Here is a 24,685-nt window from a genome sequence, read left to right as displayed (position 1 = left end):
TGGCCATTCATTGGGTCAGGGGGTGCTGGTCATTCATTGGGGTCTGGGAGTGCTGGTCATTCATTGGGGTCAATGCTGGTCATTCATTGGGGTCAGGGGAGTGCAGGTCATTCATTGGGGTCAGTGCTGGTCATTCATTGGGGTCAGTGCTGGTCATTCATTGGGGTCAGGGGGTGATGGTCATTCACTGGGGTCAGGGAGTGCTGGTCATTCATTGGGATTGTGGCTGTTCATTATTAGGGTCTGTGGCTGTGGTCGTTAGGGGACTGGTCATTGGTCACTGGGGGCTGTGGCCACTCTGGCTGCTCTAGCTGGGATTTCCTGCCCCTGCAACCCTGCAGGATTTGCTGGGGGTTTCTTGGTGCTGAGCCCCTCCATGTCTGGGTACCAGGCTGGGGAGTTCCTGATCCCATGAGTTCATAAATGAAGGAATTTTAGGGTAATTGTTAAAAATTTCGAGTGTTCCTGCAGCCGTTCCTTGCAGCTCCTCTCCAGCTGCTCTTCAGCAGGACTGTGCCAGCAAGGGACACTTGGTGTGTTTTGGGGACACCTGGAGGGGTTTTCCTGCCCAAAGCATCCTTTAGGATGCATCCCTAGTGCCATCTTCCTATATCATTGTGCAGCTCTTTGTTTTCTGTGGCCAAGTGAGGGACAGGGCATTAAATGCTGTTTAATGGGTGCTCCAAGTCCACATTTCCATTTCTAAACCTCACTGATTTGTCTCTCATCCTAAAAAAAGCCCAGAATACCAGGACAGGGATGGCACTGTCCTGGGAGAGGGATGACAGAGTTTTCCTGGTGTGACACTGTCTCTCCCCATGCTGCTGAGATCCCCTGCCCCAGCACAGCACCAGGACGGGTTTTGCTGCATAATCTGTCTGGCCAGCTGTGTCCTAATCCTGCAGTTTCAGGAGGGGCCTGGGGGAAGGGCCTGGTGTTGAGGCACTGCTATTCTCCTAAATATCTTTGGAAATAGGATTGAAGGACAATTTAGTGTGAGTGTGCTCCCAGCAGGGCTCTGAGGCGGGTAAGTATGGCAGGATTTAGGATATCCAGAAGAAGGATGAGCACAGCTGTGAGCCCAGCAGCTCTCCACAGTGGGGGGAACTGCTGAGCTTCCTTTGTGGGTTCCTAACAAAACAACCTTCTGGCTGTGAGTGTTCATTCCACTGAAATTCCCTCCTTCCCGGGGCTGGGGTGGTCAGCTACTCCAGGAAAATAGGTCACTTGTGTCTTGGGGAATTCCCTGTCCTGGAAGTCCTAAATGGATGGGAGAGGAGGTCAGAGCAGAGCTCCCAGCTGGCACAGGTTTGGGATTTTACCTCTTGTGCCTCTGTGGATGGGTCAGGTAAAGAAACTTCCTCAGAGAGCAGGAGCACTTAACCCTGGCACCTCCTGAGCTTCCCGTGCTGAGAAAGGCCTGGGGACACCCAGGGCACACAGAACAGGGTGCAGGGCTGGGGCTGCAGGGCAGGGAATTCCCGGTATTCCTGCTGCTCCTCCTTTCCCTGGCACTGCACCTGCCCACCCTCACCGAGGGATCCCTCGTGTCACTGCCAGTGCCCTGGGTGTCCCCAAGCCGTGTCACTGCTGATTCCATGGGTGTCCCCAAGCTGTGTCACTGCCAGTGCCCTGGGTGTCCCCAAGCCGTGTCACTGCTGATTCCATGGGTGTCACTGCCAGTGCCCTGGGTGTCCCCAAGCTGTGTCACTGCTGATTCCATGGGTGTCACTGCCAGTGCCCTGGGTGTCCCCAAGCTGTGTCACTGCTGATTCCATGGGTGTCACTGCCAGTGCCCTGGGTGTCCCCAAGCTGTGTCACTGCTGATTCCAGGGGTGTCCCCATGCCATGTCACTGCCGATTCCGTGGGTGTCCCCAAGCCGTTTCACTACGGATACTTTGGGTGTCCCCAAGCCGTGTCACTGCCAGTGCCATGGGTGTCCCCAAGCCGGGTCACTGCTGATACCGTGGGGGTCCCTAGGCTGTGTCACTGCCAGTGCCATGGGTGTCCCCAAAGCCGTGTCAGTGCCGGTGCTGTGGGTGTCCCCAAGCCGTGTCAATGCCGGTGCTGTGGGTGTCCCCAAGTTGTGTCACTGCCGATGCCATGTCTCTAACTGTGTTTTCTGCCCCGCTGCTTTGTTGTGTGTGAGCTCTGTTGTTTTCTGCCGCTCTGTCACTGCGTTTCTGCTGCCCCTCCCTGCAGCCGGGTTTGTCAAGTCGCCCATGTCAGAAACTAAGCTCACGGGGGACGCCTTTGAACTGTACTGTGATGTGGTTGGGAACCCCACTCCAGAGATCCAGTGGTGGTATGCTGAAGTCAACCGGGCTGAGGCTTTCAAACAGCTGTGGGATGGCGCTCGGAAGCGCCGTGTCACCATTAACACTGCCTACGGGGCCAATGGGGTGAGTGTGCTGAGAGTAACCCGCCTTACCTTGGAAGACTCTGGGACTTACGAGTGCAGGGCCAGCAACGATCCCAGAAGGAATGACTTGAGGCAAAATCCTTCCATTACGTGGATTCGAGCCCAGGCTACTATAAGCGTCCTGCAGAGTGAGTCTGGCCCCCAGTAGTGGCACTGTAGTGTCTAGAGGCAGTCTGGTGACCCCGCCCTATGTCCCACCCTCTGCCACCCTGTGCTGTCCTCCCCGACCCGCCCCTCGGGCTGCTCCTCGCCTGTAGTGCTGATCCCGTGTGCCACCCGTGTCTCTTCTCCTTAGGACCAAAGCACTCGGGAAAACCTCGGGATGTGTGTTAGAGCTTCCGTGTGAAACGAGCCCGCTCTTGGATTTGTGTTTGTTCCCTCCTCCCTTTAGTTTTGTAGGAGGTTTGCAGCCTCCCTGGCTTCTCCACGAGTGCCTTTCTCTTTGATTTCCATGTTCTTCCCAGCTCTAACCGTTTTATTTTGATTTCTTCTGTGCTCTTGGAATTTCTGGGAATGCCTCCTCACCTGGTTTTGGTTACATATCTGCTTCTGGATAAATCCTTCCCTTTCAGTTCCACGTGACCTTTCGTGTTTGGATTTTTCCATGAAGTTGTGGTGTTTCTTTTCCTTCCTGGCCAGCAGCATGTTCCTAAGGATTTCTCTGATGCAGCAGCACTGAGGAGATGCAGCCATTCCTAATCCAGCCTTTGGTAGGAGGGGGGATGGCCTCCCCAGTGCTGAACTCAGACTTGAGCTCAGTGATTCCATCCAGGGTGCAACTCCTGGCAGCAGCAAAGCTCTGAGAGCAGAGGCTGTGCTTGGCCCAGAGTTGCTTTTTGTTCTTGGTTGTGACAAGGCTTTCCTGCCCTCACTGTGCTTTTCACTCCAGGTGGATTTGGGAGTTCATGTGGTCAGATTCAGTAGAGAAGAATTTTGGGCCAGATGTAAAACTTGCATTGGCTTAAGGAAATGGCTGCTGAGTTACAGGTAGAGGGAATTAAATCTGCAGTGTGCAGATACAGGAGAACTTGTTTTGAGTGGTTTCTCAGTGTCCTCAGCTGAAAGAAGAGCAGAGCAAAAGTGTGGCCTTGCTCCTGTGCTCTGTGCACAAATAACCCTTTGATGCCCTACTGGGTACAAAATATCAACTCTGTATTTGTATCTTGATTATTTATTTGGGCACCTTGAAAAATCCCCCCCAAAGCTGTCCCCAAAGCCTGGTGCTGCACTGCTGGATCAGAGAGCTTCCCTCTGGAAATGGAAACAGCATTGGTGCACGTGTTAAAATGGATGGTGACCCCAGTGGTGTGGAGTGACTGCAGTGTTTGGGTCTCTGAGCTGGAACTGCTCAGCCTCAGCTCCCCTCACTCCTTTCCCGTGTCCTTTGGACTCCCAAAGGACTGGAATGCTTGCATGGCCTGCAGCAGCAGCTCTGCCATCCTGGGAATGATCCTGCCCTGGGACAAACCTAGAAATGTGTCTGCTAGGGAGTGCTGTGTGCTGGAGAGAGCCCCGTGCCCTGCCAGCTCTGCAGGGGCTCCAGAGCTACTCTGGGGGACAAAATCCTGCTGTGTGCAGAGCCAGGCTTTGTGACCAGCTGCTGGGAAGATGTGTCCCTATGGAAAGGGGATTTTCCTCCCTCAGGCCCGTGGCACTGAGCTGCTCCAGGGACTGAAGCTCAGCCTCTCCCCCCTGCCATTAACGCCGTTTCCTGCCCAGTGCCTTGTGCAGGGATAACGCTGCTCTGGGGCTCTGCTGTGCTGGGGAGATGTGGATCAAAGCCCTGGATGCTTTCCCTGTGTGTGCTGGGAGAGCTGAGCTGCTCCTGCCCACGTGGACATCGACACCTGCCTGACCCTGCTGGAGGTGAAGGAAAACGGGGACAAGGTTTCCAAGGTGTCCCTGGAAGTGGAGACTCTTCCCTGAGCCTGCCTGGATAACCTCAGCTGTTCCATTATGTGCCTGAACAGTTTGTCTTGGAAATAGGAATTGTCTGGCTCAGTGGAGTTGGAATTTCCAGCTGATGGTGGTGGCTGCTGCCCTGCTGTGTTCCACAGAGCACAGGCTCCATCCTGGCCTCTGCAGAGATCAACTTGCTTTGGAAAATCTGGCACCCAGGAACCACCATCTGCCTTCCACCTCATTCCCAATTTGGAACCAGAATTTCACTTACTGGGGTTTTTTTTAGTTGCTTTGCTTGGGTTTTAACTGTAAGAGCTGAGCTTACATAAAATGGGCACTGATGTGTAAAAAGTGATTTTCTAGGTGAGCATCCTCCTTTGACTGCTGCTGTCCCAGTGTTCCAACTGCAGTTTGTCTCCTGGAATTAAATGAGAGACCAATCTATCAATTTGCTTTTTTAATAGCCTAATCAAATTAACATAAATGCAGGTGAAGCTGGAAATGAGACTTGCAGCTGCCTTCAGTTTTGCTAAACTAAAACTGAAAAGGTTGCAGGTCAGCCACTGAGTGACTATTTCAGACACACTCCAAAAATATTCCCAGAGCTCTGTCAGTGTTTTTGTGGGAATGCAGATGAGCTCTTTGGGGGTGGAAAAGCACACGGGGCAGGCCAGGAATGGTGCATGATACAGGAATAGCACAACAATTTTGGGCCCAAACAATCCTTGAAAGGAGAAAATTCCCAGTGTGGGAGAAATGAGGCAGAAACAGAGTGAAAAACGTGATAATACAAACAGCAACTGCAGTGTTTCTGCAGTAAAAGCTGGGGGAAGGAGGGTTTTCAAAAAGGATATCCAGGACTGGAATGCTCCAGGTTATCAGTGGATGCATATTTTTTCTCTCTGGGCAATAATTTAAGGATGTGCCAAGGGATACAGGGATGTTCTTTCCTTCCCTGTGAGGAAAGCTGGGATGGTTCTGACACAATTGGTATTTTTATTTCTCTCACTGTGTTTTGTGACCTGCATTCCAAAGACTCCATGGAACATAAATTTATATCCCAAACTGTTACCATGAGGCACAGCAGAGTTTCCAGAATCCAAACTCCTTGGATGACTTGCAGAAATCAGGGAGGTGTTGGATCAGCTGGAGCTGCACCTCTGGAATTCCCTGCTCCTGAGTCAGGAATTCATCCCAGGCAGGGCACACAGCAGCATTTACACACAGATGCTCTGGGGTGGCCTGCAGGCAAAGCTCACACTAAAAAACAGGGTTTTTTTAAGACTTAACAGCAAAAATTGTGTAATTTTTCAACTCTGCCATCCTGTGTGAGGTGGTTTCTCACAGAGTGCTTCAGGCCCTGCAGCAGAAAGGCCAAGTTTGGGAAGCATCTTCTGTGGCTGTGCTGCAAATCAGTCAGCTCTGTGTGTGTGTGCTGGAAAGCAGCAGCACCTGCAGGAGCTGAAGCCAGTGTGGCTCTCAGACAGCAGGACAGCGCCCTCATTGATTTTAGGGAAAGCTTTGCCCTAAAAATTGTGAATTTGGTGTTGCCAGGTGAGGCTGTGGAGTGGAACAGCCCCAAAGCAGCCAGCAGAGTGCAGAACTGCCGGGCTCTGCTCACGCACTGCGGCTATTTTTGTTCTTTGTAAATGTTTGTGCTTGAGGTTACTTTAGACACAAAACAGTTGCAGCTCTGATTTTACCCTGCTGTGTATCCTTACATTTCATTGTTCTGTCTCAGCCTCCTGCCTTCCCCAATTCCAATCTCCAGGGAAATTGTGCCATTTGGAATCTCTTGGGTGCACTTAAGGACACAGCAGCCTTTGGGCAGGGGCAAATCCAGAATATCACTGAGCAGCCTAAATTTAAGCACTGTTCCTATAAAAAAGGGTTTGTTTGAAACCTCAAGGAGAAGAATGAAGTGCCAGCCAGCAAGAAGCTTCTGGAGGAGCAACTGAGACCTCGTGTGTAGCCTCAGGACTTTGTTTGCCCTTTGTGCTGTGGGAAACGCGATGTGTTGTTAGCTGGATGTCTGTGGTGTGGGAGTTCCAATAAACCATTAAACATTCTGTTTGTGCAGCCCGGAGCGGAGCCCGAGGCGTTACCCAGCACTGCGCTGTTGTGTTCGCTCCGTGCTTTCTCGGTGTGTCCCGCAGTGCCATTCCCCGTGTGGTGCCCTCCCCTCCCGCTCCCCTGTGCCGTGTAGAGTAGCGGGCGCTGTCCCCAGGGACAGGGGTGTGGCTGCTGAGGGCTGTCCCTGCCTTGCAGAGCCGCGGATCAACGCCAGCGAGGACGTGGTGCTGCACGTGGCCGGCGTGGCCGTCACGCTGCAGTGTAACCTCACCAGCAGCCCCAGCCCCCTGGCCGCCAGCTACTGGGTGAAGAACGGCGAGGAGATCCCGGGCACCAGGAAACTCTCCAACACCACGGAGTACAGGTGGGTGGCCTGGGAGAGTCCGGGGGAGAAGGGTGTGGCTGGTGTTGCACAGTGAGGGGGTGACTCCAGTAAAACTCTAAATTCGGGTTCAACTCCAGAGCTTTTCTCTAGGGTTCACCCGGACATGCAGAGTGGTTTTCTTTTCTTTGGAGTGTGTGGGGTTTATCCTGCTGTCAGGAAAATTAATCCACAAACACCAGAGGTTTATGTCCAAAAAGGAGACAGAGGAGTCCTTTTATTTTATTCAAATAAAGGGAGAGGCCATGGGGCATTCCCCTCGGTATCTCAAATGTTCATCCTCATTTCCCAGCCACATTTTCCTCTCTCTTTCCCCATGGCTGAGGTACTTGAGAGGCACAGACTTCCCAGAACTCCTGGTACCTGAAATTCCCCTCTAATGTACAACCCCCTCTTTTCATTTTTAATTCTTACAGAATTCATAGTTTTTCCCCATTGCTTCATTCATCTTCCAATATCCAATTTCATTTATCAGCAAACCTACAGTTTGTTTGTAAAGGCAAATATCTTTTCCCATTCATCAATCATAAATCCCATTGTTTCTTTTCTCTCTCAGTGCTGGTTTTATCTACCAGCAGCCCCACAACTTGTTTGTAAAGACAAACCCAACATTCCTCTCACTGCCCATCTCGCCCCAAATCCCAGCTGGGATGAGAAATGGGAAGTGAGCTGGGCCAGGCCTGCCCTGGGGAGGGGAGGGATGGTGTTCCTGAGGTGCTGCTGGGGGTTTGGTCACCCCACTGCTGTGGGATGATCCCAACCTTGGCTGGAGTTGGTGGGATCCCCTCAGAGTCTGTTCCCTCTGATTTTCTTACACTGTTTTTTCATTCCATCCATTTTCTTCCTTGATGGACAGCCAAATGCAACTTCCAGTTCCACATTGAGCCAAACTGAAGAGCACTTTAGGGATGTTTTAACCCCTGCTGGCAACTTGGTCCCAACTATTTTCTGTCTCTAGAGTGGCCCTTTCCTCCCTACTTTACAGGATTAGGGAATGTTCCAGGTTTTTGTGGCCTGGGCAATGCAGCCTCTCATCCACAGCATTCTGGAAGTTGGGTTTGATCCTGATAATGATTTGTCCAAGCTTTTCCTTTCATTTTCCCCTTTAGCTCACTTTGAATTACCTGGTTAATTTGGCAATTAAAACTGGGTCTCATTTCCTGCTATAATTCCCTCCTGTCGCTTCCTCAGTGCAGTGTTCAGCACTGGGCCTGAGCTTTGGGGGCTCTGCTTCCTTAGTGAGCAATTCCCTGCTGGGAGTGGTGCTCAGGGTTACTGGGAATTGCACATGAGTGCCCAGGGTTACTGGGAATTGCACATTACTGCTCAGGGTTACTGGGAATTGCACATGAGTGCCCAGGAAGGGCCATGCTCAGGCTGACTCCTTTGGCATCTGTTCCAAACCAGGCTGGATTCTTCCTTCCAAAGGAAGATTAAGGCTTGGCTTCAGTTTTTACTGCTGGGGAAGGAGGGAGTGAAGTGGGAGGCAACAACAGTGCCCCTTGTCCCCAGGGAATCCCAGCAATCCCAGGGACAGCTGGAGAGGTCCCAGGTTTCCATTTGCAGAGTAGATCTGAACTCCTCACCACTCCTAGGCTGCTTTGCTGATGCTGGAGTTCAGGCTCTCTCTGCTGTTTGGTTTTGTGTAGGATCTGCTCCTTAGCTGTTCTTTGGTTGCATTTTAAATCCAGGAATTTCAGCATAGCTGTAGTTAACAAGGAATATTTACTCCCCCATTTATTTATATTTTATATTGATTCATCTTTTGTATTCTGTTTATTTCCCTTAAACTTTGGGTTCTTGTTTTTTCAGCCCCTTTGTTTTGTTGTAAGATGTTTTTGGTGCTTGGAGTTCTTTTATCATCCAGAAGGCTCCAGAATATAGAGGTTAAACTGCTTCCCTTAAAAATCCAGCCTCTTCCATCACTGGCAGTGGAATGAACCTGTCCTAACCCTTCATCCAGCCTTAGGTGGCTGCTCCTGGCTGGAGAGAGCTCCTGCCTGCTGTAAAACCTTGAGCTGTGTCAGTTTGCAGCTCCTGAATGATTGATGGTAACTGGACCCCAGTGTCACCCTGGCCACTGCAGCCTGGGAACACTCAAACAATTCCACCTTGTCCTTCCTTTCCTCACTTTGGAGCATTGCCTGGAGTGGGTTAAAACCAGCAGTGGTCAAAGTGTGGTTATTGAACTGTTCTGCCATTGGAGAGTTGCTTATCTGAAATTAAATAACTTTATAACTTCATGAAGATTTGGGTAAGTGCTGTCAGCACTCAGAGTGAAGTGAGCAGCTTTTTCCATGTGTCTGAGCAGTTTCCACGTGTAATAAAATAATTTTATTGCAGGGTTTGTGTTCTGTGTAAGAGCTGAAATGAGGGATGTGGAACTCCAGACGGGCTCTTTAAAATGCTGTTTTGTATTTAAATGATGCAGAAATTCACGGGTCGTGGGTGACAGAGCCCAGCCCACAGCCTGACAGCCTCAGCTGTGGGTTCACCTGAAGGTTCCCTCTAGTTCTGGTTCCAACGCAGGATGTACTTTTCATTGTAGATCATCTTAATGCATAACAACCAATCAACCCCTTTACCATTACCTATAGCCAATCACAACTGCTAACATTGCCATGTTCATGTTACTATTGTCCAGTCACTAAAGGTTGGTGTGTTACAGTTTAAGCTACAAGTTGTTTTTCAGTTTTCTTGCAGTGGAGAATTCTGAAATATTTTCTCTCCTTGCAACATGGCACTTTTGTTTGTCTGTAAGAATCCTTTTGCTTGGTAAAAACATCTTTAGTTTGAGGTGGATTTATCCTTTGCTCAGAGTCATAAAAGCCCCTTCCAACTCACTTGCTCTTTGCCTTCTCAGCTACCCAGCAAGACTGACTCTGCAATTCTTTTCCTCTGTATCAAAACTTGCTATCATTTCTATTCCTTCTTCAGATTCTGCATCCAAAGATCTTTCTGTTACACGGAGATTTTCCTGCAGAATTTTTATCCTTCCCAACACTTCTGCAGGGCTTTCTGCTTGATTAAAATAAAATCAATAAAAAAGGAATCCAAGGAGCCTTTTGGGCGAGGAAGCTGTGCCTCAGTGTGTGCTGGAGGGGCTGGGCCTGCCCCTCTTACACCAGCGGTGCAGTGTGCAATTAACAGGTGTTAATTGGGGGTGCTGCAGTGAAGGTTTGGGTGTGAGGCAGCTCTGCTGTGTCCTTTGTGCTGCAGGATCCTGAAGGCCCGAGCAGAGGAGTCGGGGGAGTACCTGTGTGTGTTCGTGTTCTCCGGCTCTCCGGTCGCCAATGCCACCATCGAAGTGAGAGGTACTGCTGGAACTGTCCTGTCCCACTGTCCCCCTGTCCCACTGTCCCCTTCCCTGGCTCTGGGAATGGCACTCCCTGCCTCCAGCAGCTCCCCCACAAAAGAGAGAAGGCCTGCTTATCATGCAGAGCTAGGCCTGGGTTAATAATCATGAATAATGATTTATTATCATAGCTAACTCTGATTCCAAGGGAAAGCCTGGTACATTCAGGGAAAGAGCTCACAGAGGTGGGAACACAGCTCTGGCATTTGTGGACACTAAAACTCCTCCTGGCATCTCTGGGAGTTTGAAATTCAGGGTAAAAGCTGCACAATGGGCAAGGTTTGGCATGAGTGTTGCTGTAGGTAAAGAACAGAGCAGTGCTGCTGTCAGGTAACATTGGTGAATTCCCAGGGTGCAGGGAGGGCTGAGTTTGGGAATTTGAGGTGCATGGGCAGGCCCTGGGGTCCAGGTGGGAGGATCCCTCAGTCTGTGGGAGATGGAATTTCAACATCCTGTGCTTCTGAGGAGCTTAGCTGGCTGTTCAGGGTACACATCTGGAGTAGTTTGTTTCATTTTCCTTCTTTTCCTTTTCTTGGGGATTTTTTCTTCCATTCTGCTCTTTTGCTCAAATTGCTAAGTCTCCTAATGTTATCCTAATTAAAATGGAAAGTTCCTGCTGCCTCCTTTGGATGCTTTAGATGACAAATCACTCCTAGAGAGGGGACATGTAACTTTGGTAGTGCAGCAAGACCTCTGCCACCTCTGATGCTCTGCAAGGCCCTCTGGGAGTGTTTGCCTCAGGGCTTGGCTGCTGCTCTGCCAAGCTCAGGAGAGCTTGGCAGGGAGTTCACTCTGGGTGAAGAAAAGCCAATATCTGTGATTGAAGTGCAAGGAGAACTAATCCTACTCACTTCCCACAGGTAATTTACACCTTAATACTCCTCAGCTGCTGTTCTGAGAAACTGGGGATAATAAATTGAGATTTCACTTAAAGCAAATGTGAGGGACAGTGACACTGATGTGCAATTTAGTATTTACCTACATGGGTCATGTTGGTGCTCCAGCAATTACACACAGATTTCATTGCTGATTGTAATTATGGTGCAGCTCTCACTGCTGATGCACAGGGAAAGGAAGGTGCTGAATGCTCCTGCTCCAAAAATAGGGATTTTCTGACAGCTTGTCAACAGCTTCCCCAGAGCCTGTGGCAGAGGCAGCCCAGGGCATGCAGGGCCACCTCCCTTCGTGTGCTGCTGCCTCCTGAGTCCCTCCAGTGTCCCTGGAATGGACCCTGGAGCAGCCTGGGATAGTGGGAAGTGTCCCTGCACATGGCAGGGGTGGCACTGGATGGACTTGAGGTCCCTTCACCCAAACCATTCTGGGATTGACTTTGCAAAAAAACCCATAGGGCAGTGGTGTAAGAGCAGTTGGGAATCCATTAAACTGGGGGTTTGGTGGCAGTGTCTGGTGCCTTTCTTGGAATTCATTCCAAGGCTGGCTTCCCTCAGGCAGCTAAAGTTCTAGGGGAGGCTTTGCTCCTGCTCAGATCCCCAGAGCTCTGGGGTGCTGCTGTGTGGGTGCAGCTCTGAGCTGCTGCAAACCAGAGGCTGAGCAGATGCTGCATTTAGGGATTCTTTGTGTCCCCTTTTCTTGGCTCTGGAACAGGCTGGGGTGGCAGGGGGTGATTTTGGGGCAGTGGTGCTGCAGCTGCCTGGCCTGGCCAGGGCACCCCCTCCTCCTCCCTGCATGGGGATTTTTGGTTACTGAGTTTCCACCCGGGGGAGTCCCTGCAGTGCTGATGTGGAGCTCTGGAGGCCTGAGGATGAGAAAAAGCCCAAAGAATGAAATGCAGCCCTGGAGAACTCTGCAGTGCTGCTGCTCTTACTGGGATCTTGGGAGAAGGGGAGAGGAAACAGGTGCTGGAAGGATCTTCTTAATTTCCCTTCCTGAGAGACCTTTCTGCCCTTCCCTCATCAGGGGTTCTTCCAGCTCCCTTTGCACCTTCCTGTTCCAGGAGCCTCATCCTTGATTCCTGTCTGTCTCAGGAAACCTCTGCTCCTGTATACCAGAAATTAATTAAACTGCACACTCTTGGAGCCCAGCTGCATCTTAGAGTGAGCCATGAGAATCCTTTCACATTCCCCCTTCTCCTGGTGCCTTCTGTATCTTCAAGCTCCAGAGGGAGACAGGGATTGGAGTCATAACCAGAAAAAGAAACCTTCCAAAGCCCTTGTTCAGGTCACCCCTCAGACATCCCAGTTTTCAGTGCAGGAGTATTTTTAGGTGCTTTGCCCTTGCTTTAATTTTGTCTCTTAATGGGAAGCTTGAAGGTAACTGGGCCATGGTTTGAAGGTGTTACACATTTAAATTTCCCTCTTCTTTTCAGTAGTGACAGTAAAGAGCTTGGAAGGGCTGAATGCCTCCTGAATTTCCCTGGCTGTGTTTCCCCAAGCCCTTCAGAAAGCTGCTGCACACCAAGTTCTGTGCCTGTTGGGAGATGGGAGCACTGGAGCCCCATGGTCACCCTGCCACAAACCCCCTTTCTCCTGTGGTTTGGTTTAAAACTATCAAAATGATGCTGCTTAGAATTCCTCTCATGTCAAGCATGCCTAAATGTCTATTTATTTTGCCTTTTTCTTAGTAATAGTTAATTTAAATTAGCCCTGTTTCCTTTTGCTCTTCATGAGGTGTTTCCAGCCCACCTTCAAGATTTTTCCTGCTTCACTTGCAGGAATTCAAACCTCCCTTTGCCAGGAGCATTCTCCTGGTGCCAGTGATGGAGCAGTGAGGGAGCAGGTCTGAGCAGAGAGGGGACTCTGCTGCCTGAGAGCTGAAATCCAAATCCTTCCCAACAAAACCTGCCTCACCCTGGGCTTTTGCTGGCCCTGGAGCAGAACAGTGCAAGGAACAATCCTGCCATGAAAAGCTTCCCAGAAAAACCTGCTAAAGCTGAGACTGCAGGGATATGGGGACAGCAGGAGACTGTTTGGGAGAGAAAATGCAGGATTTGTGTCTGGGTGGCAGCGCAGAGCCCTGAAACACCAGCACTGCACAGAGCTCCCTGGCTGCTCCAGGAATAGCCCTGTCCCAGCAGAGCCAGGGAGGAGCAGAGGTATTCTGGGCACTGCTGCTCTGCTGGGATCACCCTGGGATCTGGCCTCTCCTTCCAGCAATGTCATTGTGTCACCCTGCACTAGGAGTGGAGGTGTCCCAGAAAGTCCTCTCTCCTCTCTCCTCTCTCCTCTCTCCTCTCTCCCCTCTCTCCTCTCTCCTCTCTCCTCTCTCCTCTCTCCTCTCTCCTCTCTCTCCTCTCTTTCAGTGTGTCCCAAGATGAAACTGCCCTCTGAAGCCCTCATTATTTGGAATCAATGTAATTTTCCTCTCCAAGGCTGGGAACAGGGGGTTGGAAGGACGTAGCAGGTGCTCTGCAGTGCCTGGGATCCTGGAGTAGCACAGCACAGCCAGGCCCAGAGCTGATTTATTTCCTACCTGAAGCTCAGAAAGTCCATTTGCTCCAGGTGTTCTGCCCCTTGCAGGCACAGGGAGTGTGGGATCACCTGGCAGCTGGGGAATGTTCTTCTCAGCTTCCTTCAGCTTCTGGCAGCTCCTTTTAATACAAGACCAGGGGATTGTTTGGATCTGGTGCCTTCATTTGGGTCAGGTTTTATGGCTCTCAGAGTATTTTTATGTCTGATGTGGAAAGATGCATTTTGGGTTTTCTTAAATAAACCCCTTGGGTTTGTTCTTGGCCTGTTCTTACCTATCATGGCTGTGCTTGGCATCATCTTGGAATTAATGAGTTGGCATCTGGCTGAGCTTCCTCCTTTGGTCAGGACTTCTGCAAAGCCCAGGGCTGTGTTGGAATTGCTGTTGTAATTTCCATGGGCACTTGGAGAATGCCTCAGGCCTCTCCTGGTGTGCCTGTCCAGGTGAACACACACACCAGCAGGAGCTGAAGCCCAGGTTTTCCTACAGCCGTGGGTTTCCTGTGGTTCAGATTGTCACTTGGATAATGTTGTTACTGTCCAGAAAGAACCTGAGGCACGGGATGCTGCCTGCATCAAAACCCCTTTGACACAGGACAGCAGGAAGCACATCAGCTTGCCAGGCATTTTCCCAAAGATTTGAGCTGTAATTTTGGGAAGAGCAGCCTCAGCAGCTGTCTGGTGGCAGGAGAGGTTTTGTTCCTTTAGAGCAGAGCTGTGAAATCCCCTTCATTATCTCAGCTCACAGCTGGAATTGCTCACTCTCTGTATCCACATGCAGGGAACTTGCTGGTGGAGCAGGGAAGTCTCCTGTAGGAAATTCCAGTTTCCTGGAGCAGCCAGGCTGGCCTTGGATGGATTAACAGCTCAGAGCTGCCATCACACAGCGAGCCACGTGTGCTGTAATTAGGAGCTGCAGCTTTAAAGGTGGGCCCTGCAGCCAGGGCCATCTGCTGGGCCAGGGGTCAGCCCAGGCACTGCCCTGAGACAGCCTGAGCTGGGGAGGCTTTAGTGGAGGGTTTAGGGCTGCTCTGAGAGACACAGACAGACAGGAGCACAGGGTTAGGGCTGCTCTGAGAGACACAGACAGGAGCACAGGGTTAGGGCTGCTCTGAGGGACAGGAGCACAGGGTTAGGGCTGCTCCTAGGGATACACACAGACAGGAGCACAGGGTTAGGGCTGCTCCCAGGGACACAGACAGGGGCAAAGGGTTAGGGCTGCTCCCAGGGACACAGACAGGAGCACAGGGTTGTTCCCTCACTGTTCCCAGGGACACAGACAGGAGCACAGGGTTTAGGGTGCTCTAAGGGACACACACAGACAGGAGCACAGGGTTTAGGGCTGCTCTGAGAGACACAGACAGACAGGAGGTTGTTCCCTTACTGCTCCCAGGGACACAGACAGGAGCACAGGGTTTAGGGCTGCTCTGGGGGACACACACAGACAGGAGCACAGGGTTTAGGGCTGCTCTGGGGGACACACACAGACAGGAGCACAGGATTTAGGCCTGTTCCTGGGGATGCACAAACAGTTCTTCCACAACATCCCCTGGGTGTGGGAAGCACACACTGTCCAGGGAGTTGGAGGGATTTGTGTCCAGATGAGTGAAAGAAGCCTGTTTGTACTCACAAGCTGCTCCGTTACCTTGTAGCCACTCCTGACATCACTGGGCACAAGAGGAGTGAGAACAAAAACGAGGGCCAGGAGGCCCTGCTGTACTGCAAGTCTGTGGGCTTCCCCCACCCCGAGTGGGTCTGGCGCAAGAAAGTCAATGGGGTGTTTGAGGTAAGGATATTTTTGGCAGCAGTGAGGATGGATGGGTGGATATAAAATTGATATTTATATTGTTGGTATGTGAAAAAAGTTGCTCACTGCATTGCTGGGCAAAGTTAAGGACTTACTCTGAAAGCCATTTTCTGGAATTTGCTACAAATTGCAAGATCTGAGTTATGAAACATGATTTAAAACCACACTGGGTTATAAATTCCTTCAAGTTTTACTGGTTGAGCTCACAAGACTTAGTATGAGGAGGTGGCAGTTATCCCCATTAGAGCTTGGGTGATCTGTTTGTTCCGTGCAGCCAGTGATGTAGTGAGCAGGAAAATGTGACCAGCAGTGGGAATAGCAGAGAGCTGGGAATTTCTAACCCTTCCAGCCCAGCTGTTTCCTGTTGCTGCATGACCTGCCAGGCAGGCAGAATTGGATGGATGGAGCCAAAACACGAAGCAAATAACAGGATGGGATGGGTGTTCCCTGCTGAATGTGAGCTGGAGGTTTTAAGGAGTGGCTGAGTGCCAGCAGTGATCAAGCCCCAGAGTGCAGGGTTCCCTTTGTGGTGTTTGGAGAGACAAACACCAGCCCTGGCCTCCTCCCTCAAATCTCCTGTTCAAACTTAAATCTGTTGCTGTTTCCCACCCCTGTCCCTTTGCCAGGACATCAACAACTCCTCGGGCAGGTTCTTCATTTCCAACAAAGAGAACTACACCGAGCTGAGCATCACAAACCTGCAGATCAACGAGGACCCCGGCGAGTACCAGTGCAACGCCACCAACCAGGTGGGCTCCGTGTCGGTCACCACCATCCTGCGCGTGCGCAGCCACCTGGCCCCGCTGTGGCCCTTCCTGGGCATCCTGGCTGAGATTGTGATCCTGGTGGTCATCATCGTCATCTACGAGAAGCGGAAGCGGCCGGACGAAGTTCCCGACGGTAAGTGCGCCCAGCGCCGCCTGTGACGGAGCGCGGCCAGCGCCGGCACCTGTCCTGCTGCAGAACAGAGGGGCCTTGTGCAGGAAGGACCAGCAGCCCAGTCTGTCCCACTCCTGGCTTTCTCCTCTCTTCCCTCTCCAGACTTTGAGCCCAGAGGGTGCAAGGCCCAGGGCTGGATTTCACCGTGGGGTGGGAGGGGGTTACGAATCTCTTCGAAACTTTGTTGCATGAGGGATGGAGAGCTCCCATCTCTTTCCTGAGAAACGCTGCCCATCCACCCCGAGGAGCGTGGGGCAGCACAGGGGCAGAGCTGGCAGCACCCTCACCAGTGGGGGCATTCCCTCCTCCTCGTGGCCTCAGGGTCGGACACTGGGCTGGGGCTCCGAGGGAATGTGACACTCATTGCACTTCAAGGAGTTTGGGCTGCAAAGGTGCTTCAAAACTAAAATGTGCTCAGGGTTTAGAGATGGGGGGAGGGCTCTTATTCTGCTGTGTAGCTGAATCTGTAGTTAAGGAATGATCTGGAACCTGTATCTAATTGTAGCCACTGATTAGATTTTATAAAAATAGGGCTTATTATTAGGTTTGATGGTAGCAATAATACATTAATTAATCTGTTTGGTACATACAACTAGTAGTAACTTTTATCTATGAGCTTCTCCTGCACATCTTTCCCTGTGCACAGCTGGGGAAAGCGGCAGTGCGAGGCTGAGTATTTGCAAGATCCATGCTGAGAAACAGCCTTTAATGTGCTGCTAGCAGCTTACTCCAGTGTGTAGAGAGAAAACCTCTGCATGGACTCCTTGGGAGAAGCAGCAGGAATGTCATGGTGCTATAGGAACATGATGGATCCAAGCACCTTCCTGGGCTGGCCAAGCCTTTCCCAGTGAGAGCTGCTTCCCAGGGTGTGGCTGTGGGGCTGCAGGGGGGCCTGGGGCCTCACAGGGCATGAAAAGAGAGGTGTGAGACAGTGATCTGTGTGTGGGGTGGGCAAATCCACCTCTGTGGGCCTCACATGGGATCCACAGTGAGGAGAGGAGCTCATGGAACACAACAAATGGAATAACAGGAGAAGGGCGGAGGCTTGGATCAGAGCAAGCTGAAGTAGTGCATCGCTAGAGGAAAGCAGCTTTGGTTGTAAGCCTTGAGTAGCACTTACTAACTGCTTACAGAGCATGTGTGGGGGCTGCTCTGGCCATGGAGCCCCCCAGTTGAACCGTAGTGCATGTTCTGTGCATCACTAACAGCTTCCGGTGGCTCCGGCGCTTTTCCTGCCCTCAGCGTGGCCTCAGGGACCTCACCAGCCCGGAAAACTCGGAACCCATTTCCATTTGCCCTTGCACGTCCTCACTTCCATGTCAGTGATTACAGTTTCCCACATTCAGAATTTTCATTGGATGAAGTTTCTCAAGGACCAAAACAAGGTCCTGGGAATTTGATATTCCCTGCAAGCTGCCCCAAATGGATCGAATCCAGCAGGAATTGGCTTTGGCATGAGCAGATCACAGCACAGCCCCCGTGGTGGTGCAGGGGGGCTCACATTGGAGGTGAAGAGTTCACTGCCTCTTTTCCAAGGCTGGAGTTTTCCTGGCTGGTCTGGCCACTTGTCAGGTACCTGAGGGACCCAGGCTCATCATCCCCGTGGAGCTGTCCAGGATGATGAGCCAAGGAGCTGAGGTTACTCCATGCTCACTGAGGCCGCTGTATTGAAGGCAGAGCCCTGGAGAGTGACATGATGCACCTCCATGGGGGTCAGATGTTCTCCCTGTCCCCTTTCCTGGAGGAAAAATCCATGCTGAGTATGACAGTCTGTACCTGTGGATGAGGTTTGCCTGGCTGACAGACACAATGGGCATCACGTGGCCTTGAGTCACACATTCCTTGGATAGTTGTGCATTTTCTGTACTGGCATCGAAGCTTTCTGTGCTGTCGTGGTGGGGAACGCCCCGGGAGCGGGGCACAAATGCACACGTGGGAAATCATCAGCAGCCTCCTGATTGCCACGTGTGGATGTTTCACTTGGGTTATCCTGAATTTTATTATTTTCAAGACATGGTTATGAAATGCCAAAGTTAATGCTGGAATGCAGTGGCATGCTCAGCATTTGGAATTTCAGCTCCCTCTTCCAAAATCACACCTCCGCCTCTGCTGCTGCAGTGAGCAGGGGAAGGAACGTCAGGGAGCTGTGGCTGAGCCAGCAGGCTGAGGCCAAACACCACAGCACTCTGTGTTATCCACAGCATCTGGCACCAGCCAGGATGTCTCCGCTGGCTTTTCTAATCCTGGTGTCAGTGGGACGTGCTCAGCTTCAGGATTGTGCTCATGGCAGAGCTCCACATGAGATGGTGCTGCAACAACCATTGAGCTGTTGCTGCCCTTCCTGCTAGGGTGGGAACGTTCTCCTTGGACCTCTCCAAATTTAGGCACTGAGATTGCTTCATCATCACCACCATCACCCTGTCCTTCCCAGGAGTAACTCTGGAATGCCCTTCCAGAGTGCCCAGGTTTCTGTGATGTGTGTCAGCCCTGGTCCCACAGCAGGGGTGAGGCTGGATGGCCCCTGTGGATCTGTGCCCAGGGATCATTACCTTTGGCTCAGCAAGTCCTTCTGCTGGGGGATGACTCTGGCTGCAGATCCCTGTAACCATCCCAAGGGTTGGGCTGCAGGTGATGGACCTGTGGTGTCCTCCCTCTGCAGGTGCCACACATCCGCCCCAGGGTGTCTGCCACTGTCCCTCAGGAATCCTCTGATGTGCTGGCCACCGTCTGGCCTGCTGAGAGGAGTGCACAGGTAACTGGAAATGTGACTTAAAAACCATTTCTAAGGATTGTTTTTAAAATTTGGAGAAAACCAGTGCTGCTAAATGTGGCCACTTCCTGTATTCAGGAAAATCAAAGACAGGAGCTGTTAATGAGCTGCTGGAGCACACCTTGGCTCCTGACTGGGGCACTGCAGGATAAGCTGCTGCTTTTGGATCCTGCTGGGAGCTGCAGGTGCCCACGATGATCTCTCAGTGCCCAGGTGATACTTTGTGGCTGGCTCAGTTAAACCTACACAAATGATAGTCTGGGGTGTGCTGGGCCAGGTCCTCGGGTGAGACCAGTCTGGTGCTGAGCACAAGTGCCCAGTTAGTCCTGGGGGATGTGACTGGTGGGGCAGAAGCATTCTCTGGCAGGGAAGATCCTCAGTCTGGAACTTTTTCCCCAGCACTTGAGAACTCTGCCTGGCCAGCCCAAAGAAACAATTGAATGAATTCCCTTTCCCTGTGATCTCCATGTTCTGCAGGCTTCAAATGCCCTGGCTCAGCGTGCCCATGCCCAGCTCCATCCCTGGGAGGCTGGGGAGGGTGGTGGACTCATAGGTACACTTGGAGCAGTTCTGTGTTCCCAAAACATTTCCCATTGTAAAGATGTCCCCTCTGTTGGAAGCACTGCCATGCCAGAAGAGCAGGGACACTCCTTTAACTTTGGCATTTCCTGACTGCAGGGCTGGATTTTGCATGGACCTCGCTTTGTGTGTCCGGTGAGCTGCTTGGTGTGCCTCGGGCCAGGGCTGCTCGGGAGCTCCTTTGCTGATGTTTCCTCCTTCTCAGAACTCTGATATGGGAGTTGATTCTTCTTCCTGCTGCTGGAAGCAGGAAAAGGAACGTTGCACCCGTGAAATGTTTCCACCAAAACGGTGGCATCAGGGGGTGCCCGGCACAGGGTTTGCTGTGGAGCCTGTGGCTGAGGCTTCTCCCAGTACATCCAAATCCCGTGCTGGAAGGAGGAAGGGAGGTCAGATGGCGCCTGAATTCCTGCATCCTTTCAGAACGTGAGTTCTGACTTGCCTTACACCTGGTAAGGCAGCATCCAGCTCGCTCCCCGTTCCCAGGGAGCAGCCAGGGGCTCCCTGGCCACGTGCAGCTTCCGTGGCTTTGGGGGTGAGAGCTGCATGAGCCTGGCATGCCCTGGCATGTGGCTGCATGCCCAGTGGGAGGTGGTGCCAGCAGGGAATGCCAGGGTGCTCCCCTGGACAAGGAGAGAAGGGAATGGCTTTTGTTCCTCTGGGGTTCAGCTGGAGCTGCTTGGTTTCCATAGAAGGAGCGATCAGCCAGCACCACCTGAGTGTAGCATAGCACAGGTTCTAGAGGGAGTGGGCTTTCTGTTGTTGTTGGATCAAATAGCCTAAAATCAGCACAGCCCCTGGGTTAAAGGGTGTTTTCTGGGGTAAGTAGAAAGTAAAAACCCCTTGGCTCCATTCCCCATAGGAATGGGAGCGGTTTTTACTTGTAAATCCATAGTCACGATCTCAAGTCTGAAGCTGTGAGGCGACTGGGTTATAACATGTCCCTTTTCCTTTTTCCCCTCTCCTTCCTCAGCCTAATCCAAAGACTTCCCATAAATGTGTTTCTTCTCCTGGCTCTGCAGAAGCTCCATCCAAATCCCCACATTCTTTCTAACCCTCTTTTGCTTTTTTCTTCACTTTCCCTGTTCCTGCTATTACTGTAAGTAATTGAAAGAAACAAACTGTCTAACTGAACCATTTGCCTTTTGTAACCAGTGATTTTGGTGGTTTTTTTTTTCCTTTTTATGCACATCTTTCTCTCCCACACTTAAAATTCGTCAGGGTGAGCAGATTGTGAGGCAGGTACACAGTGAGGCCATCAGCTGTTCCCAGCAGTGTTGTTATATCCTGATGGGAATGGATCATAACACAGGACCCTGAGCTCTGGCTGCTCCTCCAGAGCATTGAGCTGCCCGTGGATCCCTGGAAGTGCCCAAGGCCAGGTTGAACACTGAGGCTTGGAGCACCCTGGAATAGTGGAAGGTGGCCCTGCCCATGGCAGGGGGTGGCACTGGAGGGGCTTTCCAACCCAAGCCAGTCTAGGATTGATTCTTTGCCGGTTTTAAAGCGTGAGCTGAGATGTAGAATCCCTTCAGAAGCAAAAATTGGAATGTTAGTGCTGGAAGAACCCGCTAGTGTTTCATTTTTAACTTCCATCAGTCACAAGATGCTACCCAGGATTAATTTGATACTAAAATAAACCCTGTAGCTTTCCAAAGGCAGTGAAAGAAAGTGAGTGACATGTAAAATGCCTTGTAAATTAAGGCTGAAAGTGGGGGGGGGGGACCAACAGCACAAAACACATTAACATACAAGTGGAGGAGCTAAGAGAGATCTACTTGTCATCATCTTCCAATTTTAATTCCCCATGTTTTTGCCTGCAGGGATTGATTATATGTGTTAAAGACAAGCAGCAGGTATCCCATTTTGGTTGAGAAATGTATGGTTTTGGGACCCCATGAAGCAGGTGATTCCATCCCTGCAGGACAGGCCTGCTGTGGGGTTTTTCCTGTGCTCTGTTCAGGGGGGTTTTGGAGCCTGCAGATGCCAGTCCCAGCAGAGATCCAGGGGCTCAGCATACTCAGTGGCTGCTCCTGGCAGTGTTTGGGGACATCCCCATGCTGTAGGTGCTACTGACTGTTCTAGAGCAGGGCTGTGGCATTAAAGCTTCGGGTTATATTGATCTTGTCGGTTACTATGACTTCTTTTTTTTTTTCCCCCCTTCAATTGCATCATACCCTTAAAAATGGTGGTAAGTGAGAGCTCTGCATGCTTTGGAGTTTGTTTAACCTCCGCTTCAGTCTATACAACGCACAAGTCATAACGTTAACACTCTTGAAAACTTCCTCATTCACGTTCACAACTAATTTGGATTTCAGTTTGCTGTTTTGAATCTTTTCTTTAGTCTGATTTTGTACTGGTTTTTCTGTTGTTCTGTTGCCCCTGGTTTCGCTGAGGGTTCGGTCTGTGTCTGTACTGTACTGGGGATGCTTTTCCAGCACTTAACGACTGAGCAGGAATTTCCCTCGGTCTTTTTACCTGTGGTTTAGGTTAGAGGTGGGACAGGGAGGAGTGGTGGGGATCCACCCTCTAGCTTTAAGTGTTCCAGTAGGCTTTTTTGTGGGATCTTCGTGAGGAATCACCTACGGCAGCCTTTATAAATGCGAAGCTTCTTTTTTTTTCTTTTTTTTTTTTTTTTTTGACAACACAAACTTGCTGATCTCAAAGGAGCATTTAAATCCTTGAGCAGAGAAGGGAAAGTGGTTATTTTGTAGCGAGTGTCCACGGTGCAGTTTGATATTGCTGAAGTCCAGCCAAACAAACTCCCAAAGCTGTTGATGGTGCTTGTTGGAGCCGAGTTGGGTGTCAGAGGCAGCGCTGGCATTGGGGCCAGGGCTCGCTGCTCCTCCCAGGCTCGTCCCGCCCGGAGCACAGAGCTCGGCTGCTCTCGGATCCTCGATTCCCAAAGATGTTTGTGGAAGGAAGCTGTAGATTCCTCTGCTGTGCTTTGTGTTTGAGTACCTGATGTGTCTCTGTATATCTCACTGTATATACAACAGCACATTGATGTCTGGCTGTCCTTCCTAGTCCCAGTTCTCTGTACGGTGTCCAGTAGTTACTGTTGCTGGTACTGGAATTCCGTGGACACCGGTGTGTCGCTAGTCTGTTACTTTGGCTGTAAAGCTCTTGGTTTGTGGTTAGTTCTTTATTTTTGAAGTATTTTTTTGTTCTGGTCACTGTCTGTGCTAGCGGTGGCTTTGCCTCTCCGTTGCCTCGAAGGCCCAGGTGGAGTAATGTCCCCTGTCCCTGACATTACTCCTGGCGTGTGCTCATGCGGATGCCTACACTGTAAGACTGTAATTTCCATAACTGCTTCATGTGCACTAAGCACCCTTGTGGAATCCTGCTGAGAGTTTCTCAAAGACTTCCCTGAAAAATCCCTCTGGCACGAGGTGGGAACGGCAACCGTCAAGTGCCAAAACCAGCAGGGCCGGAATTGGTCCTCCCAAAATCCGTCTGTGGGAGCATTAGGTTCCTGGATTGACTCTTGTACTGTTGTGTAAATGCATATCTGTCTTCTGTACTACAGCGTGGGAGAAAAGTGTTTGAGAATTCAAAAAAAAAGCCCAATTGGTTTTGAGAGTTCATATGAAACATTCCTCATTGGCAGATTTCCTCCACCCCCCTCCCCCTCCAGTTCTTAAATGAGTTTTGCCAAGGGCCATGGGCAGGACGGTGCTGTCTGTCCTCTGCAGCTGAAGTGTGTCCAGAGGTGTCCCAGCACCCTGACTCCTCCTGGTGACATTGGATGCTGCTGCCCAAGGACCATGGCTGGGGCTGGAATTGAGTGTTCCCCTTCAGCCTCCTCCTAACCTGGTCCCTTCTAATTAAACATTGAGAAAAATGGGGAATGTAGAGGTTGTTTCATCCATGGGGGAAAATGAGTATGGGGGTGTGTACCCTCTGGGGTATATACCAGGAGTTACCCATCAGCAGTGGAAAAATGGCTTAAATATTAAAAAGAAATACTAAAAAAAAGTCAATGCAAGCAAACATCCAGCAGGATTTTACAACTGAACCGTTGGTTTGTCTCTTCATCTATTTTTTATGAGATTGAACCACTGGAACTTGGGGACAAGATGAGTCTTGACCATGTTGCACCAATCTGTCCGCTACAGTTGCAGTCCTTCATGACCAGCATTCCAAGTGTTAACTAAACCCATTGAAGCAACATACCTGCCATTAAACCCCAATCCAGAGCAGTAACTCCATGATCCTTGCACTCCCGACTGGAATGGCCTTTGATGCTGTAGATAGATCAGTTTGCTGCTCGCGCTGTGGCCCCCTGCAAACACTGACTCTCTTTTTCTTTCCTTCCCTTGTCTCTCCCTGGGTGCATCGGGATGCTTGCTGCAGATGATGAACCAGCTGGGCCAATGTAAGTGTGTTTTCAGGAAAAAAATACTCTTTGGGTTAATCTGGAGAGTTGTGGGAGGTGATAAATCACAGGATTGATATTGCATGTGACATTACAGATGGTGTTGGGCCGTCTGGTGCGTTTCTTAGCACTGGAGGAAAGAAAAGCAACATCTCGCTACAAAACAAATATTGTGCTAAAATGCAAAGTGTAAAACTGCGCTGTCTTCAGCCAGTTAAAGGGAGGAAGACTGAAACGCTGTTCGGTGAAGTACAAACAATGTCCATTTTTCTGATTTTGGTGCATTTCTCTCTCATCCCTTTCTGCAGGAAAACCAATTCTACAAACAATCACAAAGACAAAAACTTACGTCAGAGAAACACAAATTAAAAATGCTCATCATGTAAGTATTGCCTGCGCCCGGCCGGGAGCGGGCAGGCCCAGCCCTCCTGCCCGGAGTGCTGGGGGCGCAGCAGCAAAACATTCCCGCTGCGCCTCAGGGAGCGCGGGGGGGAACACACCTTGATTTCCTCGAACAGGCAGGGGGTTTAAGGACCTGCCTGCTAAAATCTAGACAAAGCTGCCGAGCCCTCCTCATTCCCTGCTAAAAGGCGGAGCTGGGGCAGTCGGGAGCCCGTGCCCCGGTGGGAGCGCGGGGATTGCAGGCTGCGGC

General features: G+C 50.9%; 1 protein-coding gene across 2 annotated transcripts in view; it reads left to right on the top strand.

Moving 5' to 3' along the window:
* The first annotated feature begins 1,986 nt into the window (after positions 1-1,986).
* Positions 1,987-24,685, top strand: part of NPTN (neuroplastin) — a 23,801-nt gene continuing 1,102 nt past the window's right edge. Inside the window, exons 1-7 of one of the 2 annotated variants that reach the window (XM_033070931.1) lie at positions 1,987-2,551; positions 6,594-6,762; positions 10,000-10,094; positions 15,213-15,346; positions 15,994-16,267; positions 24,024-24,033; positions 24,342-24,415. In XM_033070931.1, coding sequence (XP_032926822.1) covers positions 2,002-2,551; positions 6,594-6,762; positions 10,000-10,094; positions 15,213-15,346; positions 15,994-16,267; positions 24,024-24,033; positions 24,342-24,402 — 1,293 coding nt within the window. In that variant the 5' untranslated portion in view covers positions 1,987-2,001 and the 3' untranslated portion in view covers positions 24,403-24,415. Of the gene's footprint in view, positions 2,552-6,593; positions 6,763-9,999; positions 10,095-15,212; positions 15,347-15,993; positions 16,268-24,011; positions 24,034-24,341; positions 24,416-24,685 lie in introns of both variants that reach the window. The other variant, XM_033070930.1, reaches the window with a different exon arrangement.

The sequence above is a fragment of the Catharus ustulatus genome, chromosome 12, assembly GCF_009819885.2.
Source record: "Catharus ustulatus isolate bCatUst1 chromosome 12, bCatUst1.pri.v2, whole genome shotgun sequence".
NCBI lineage: Eukaryota > Metazoa > Chordata > Aves > Passeriformes > Turdidae > Catharus > Catharus ustulatus.
Note: the sequence above shows the minus strand (reverse complement) of the source record. Positions and strands in the feature narration are given on the sequence as shown.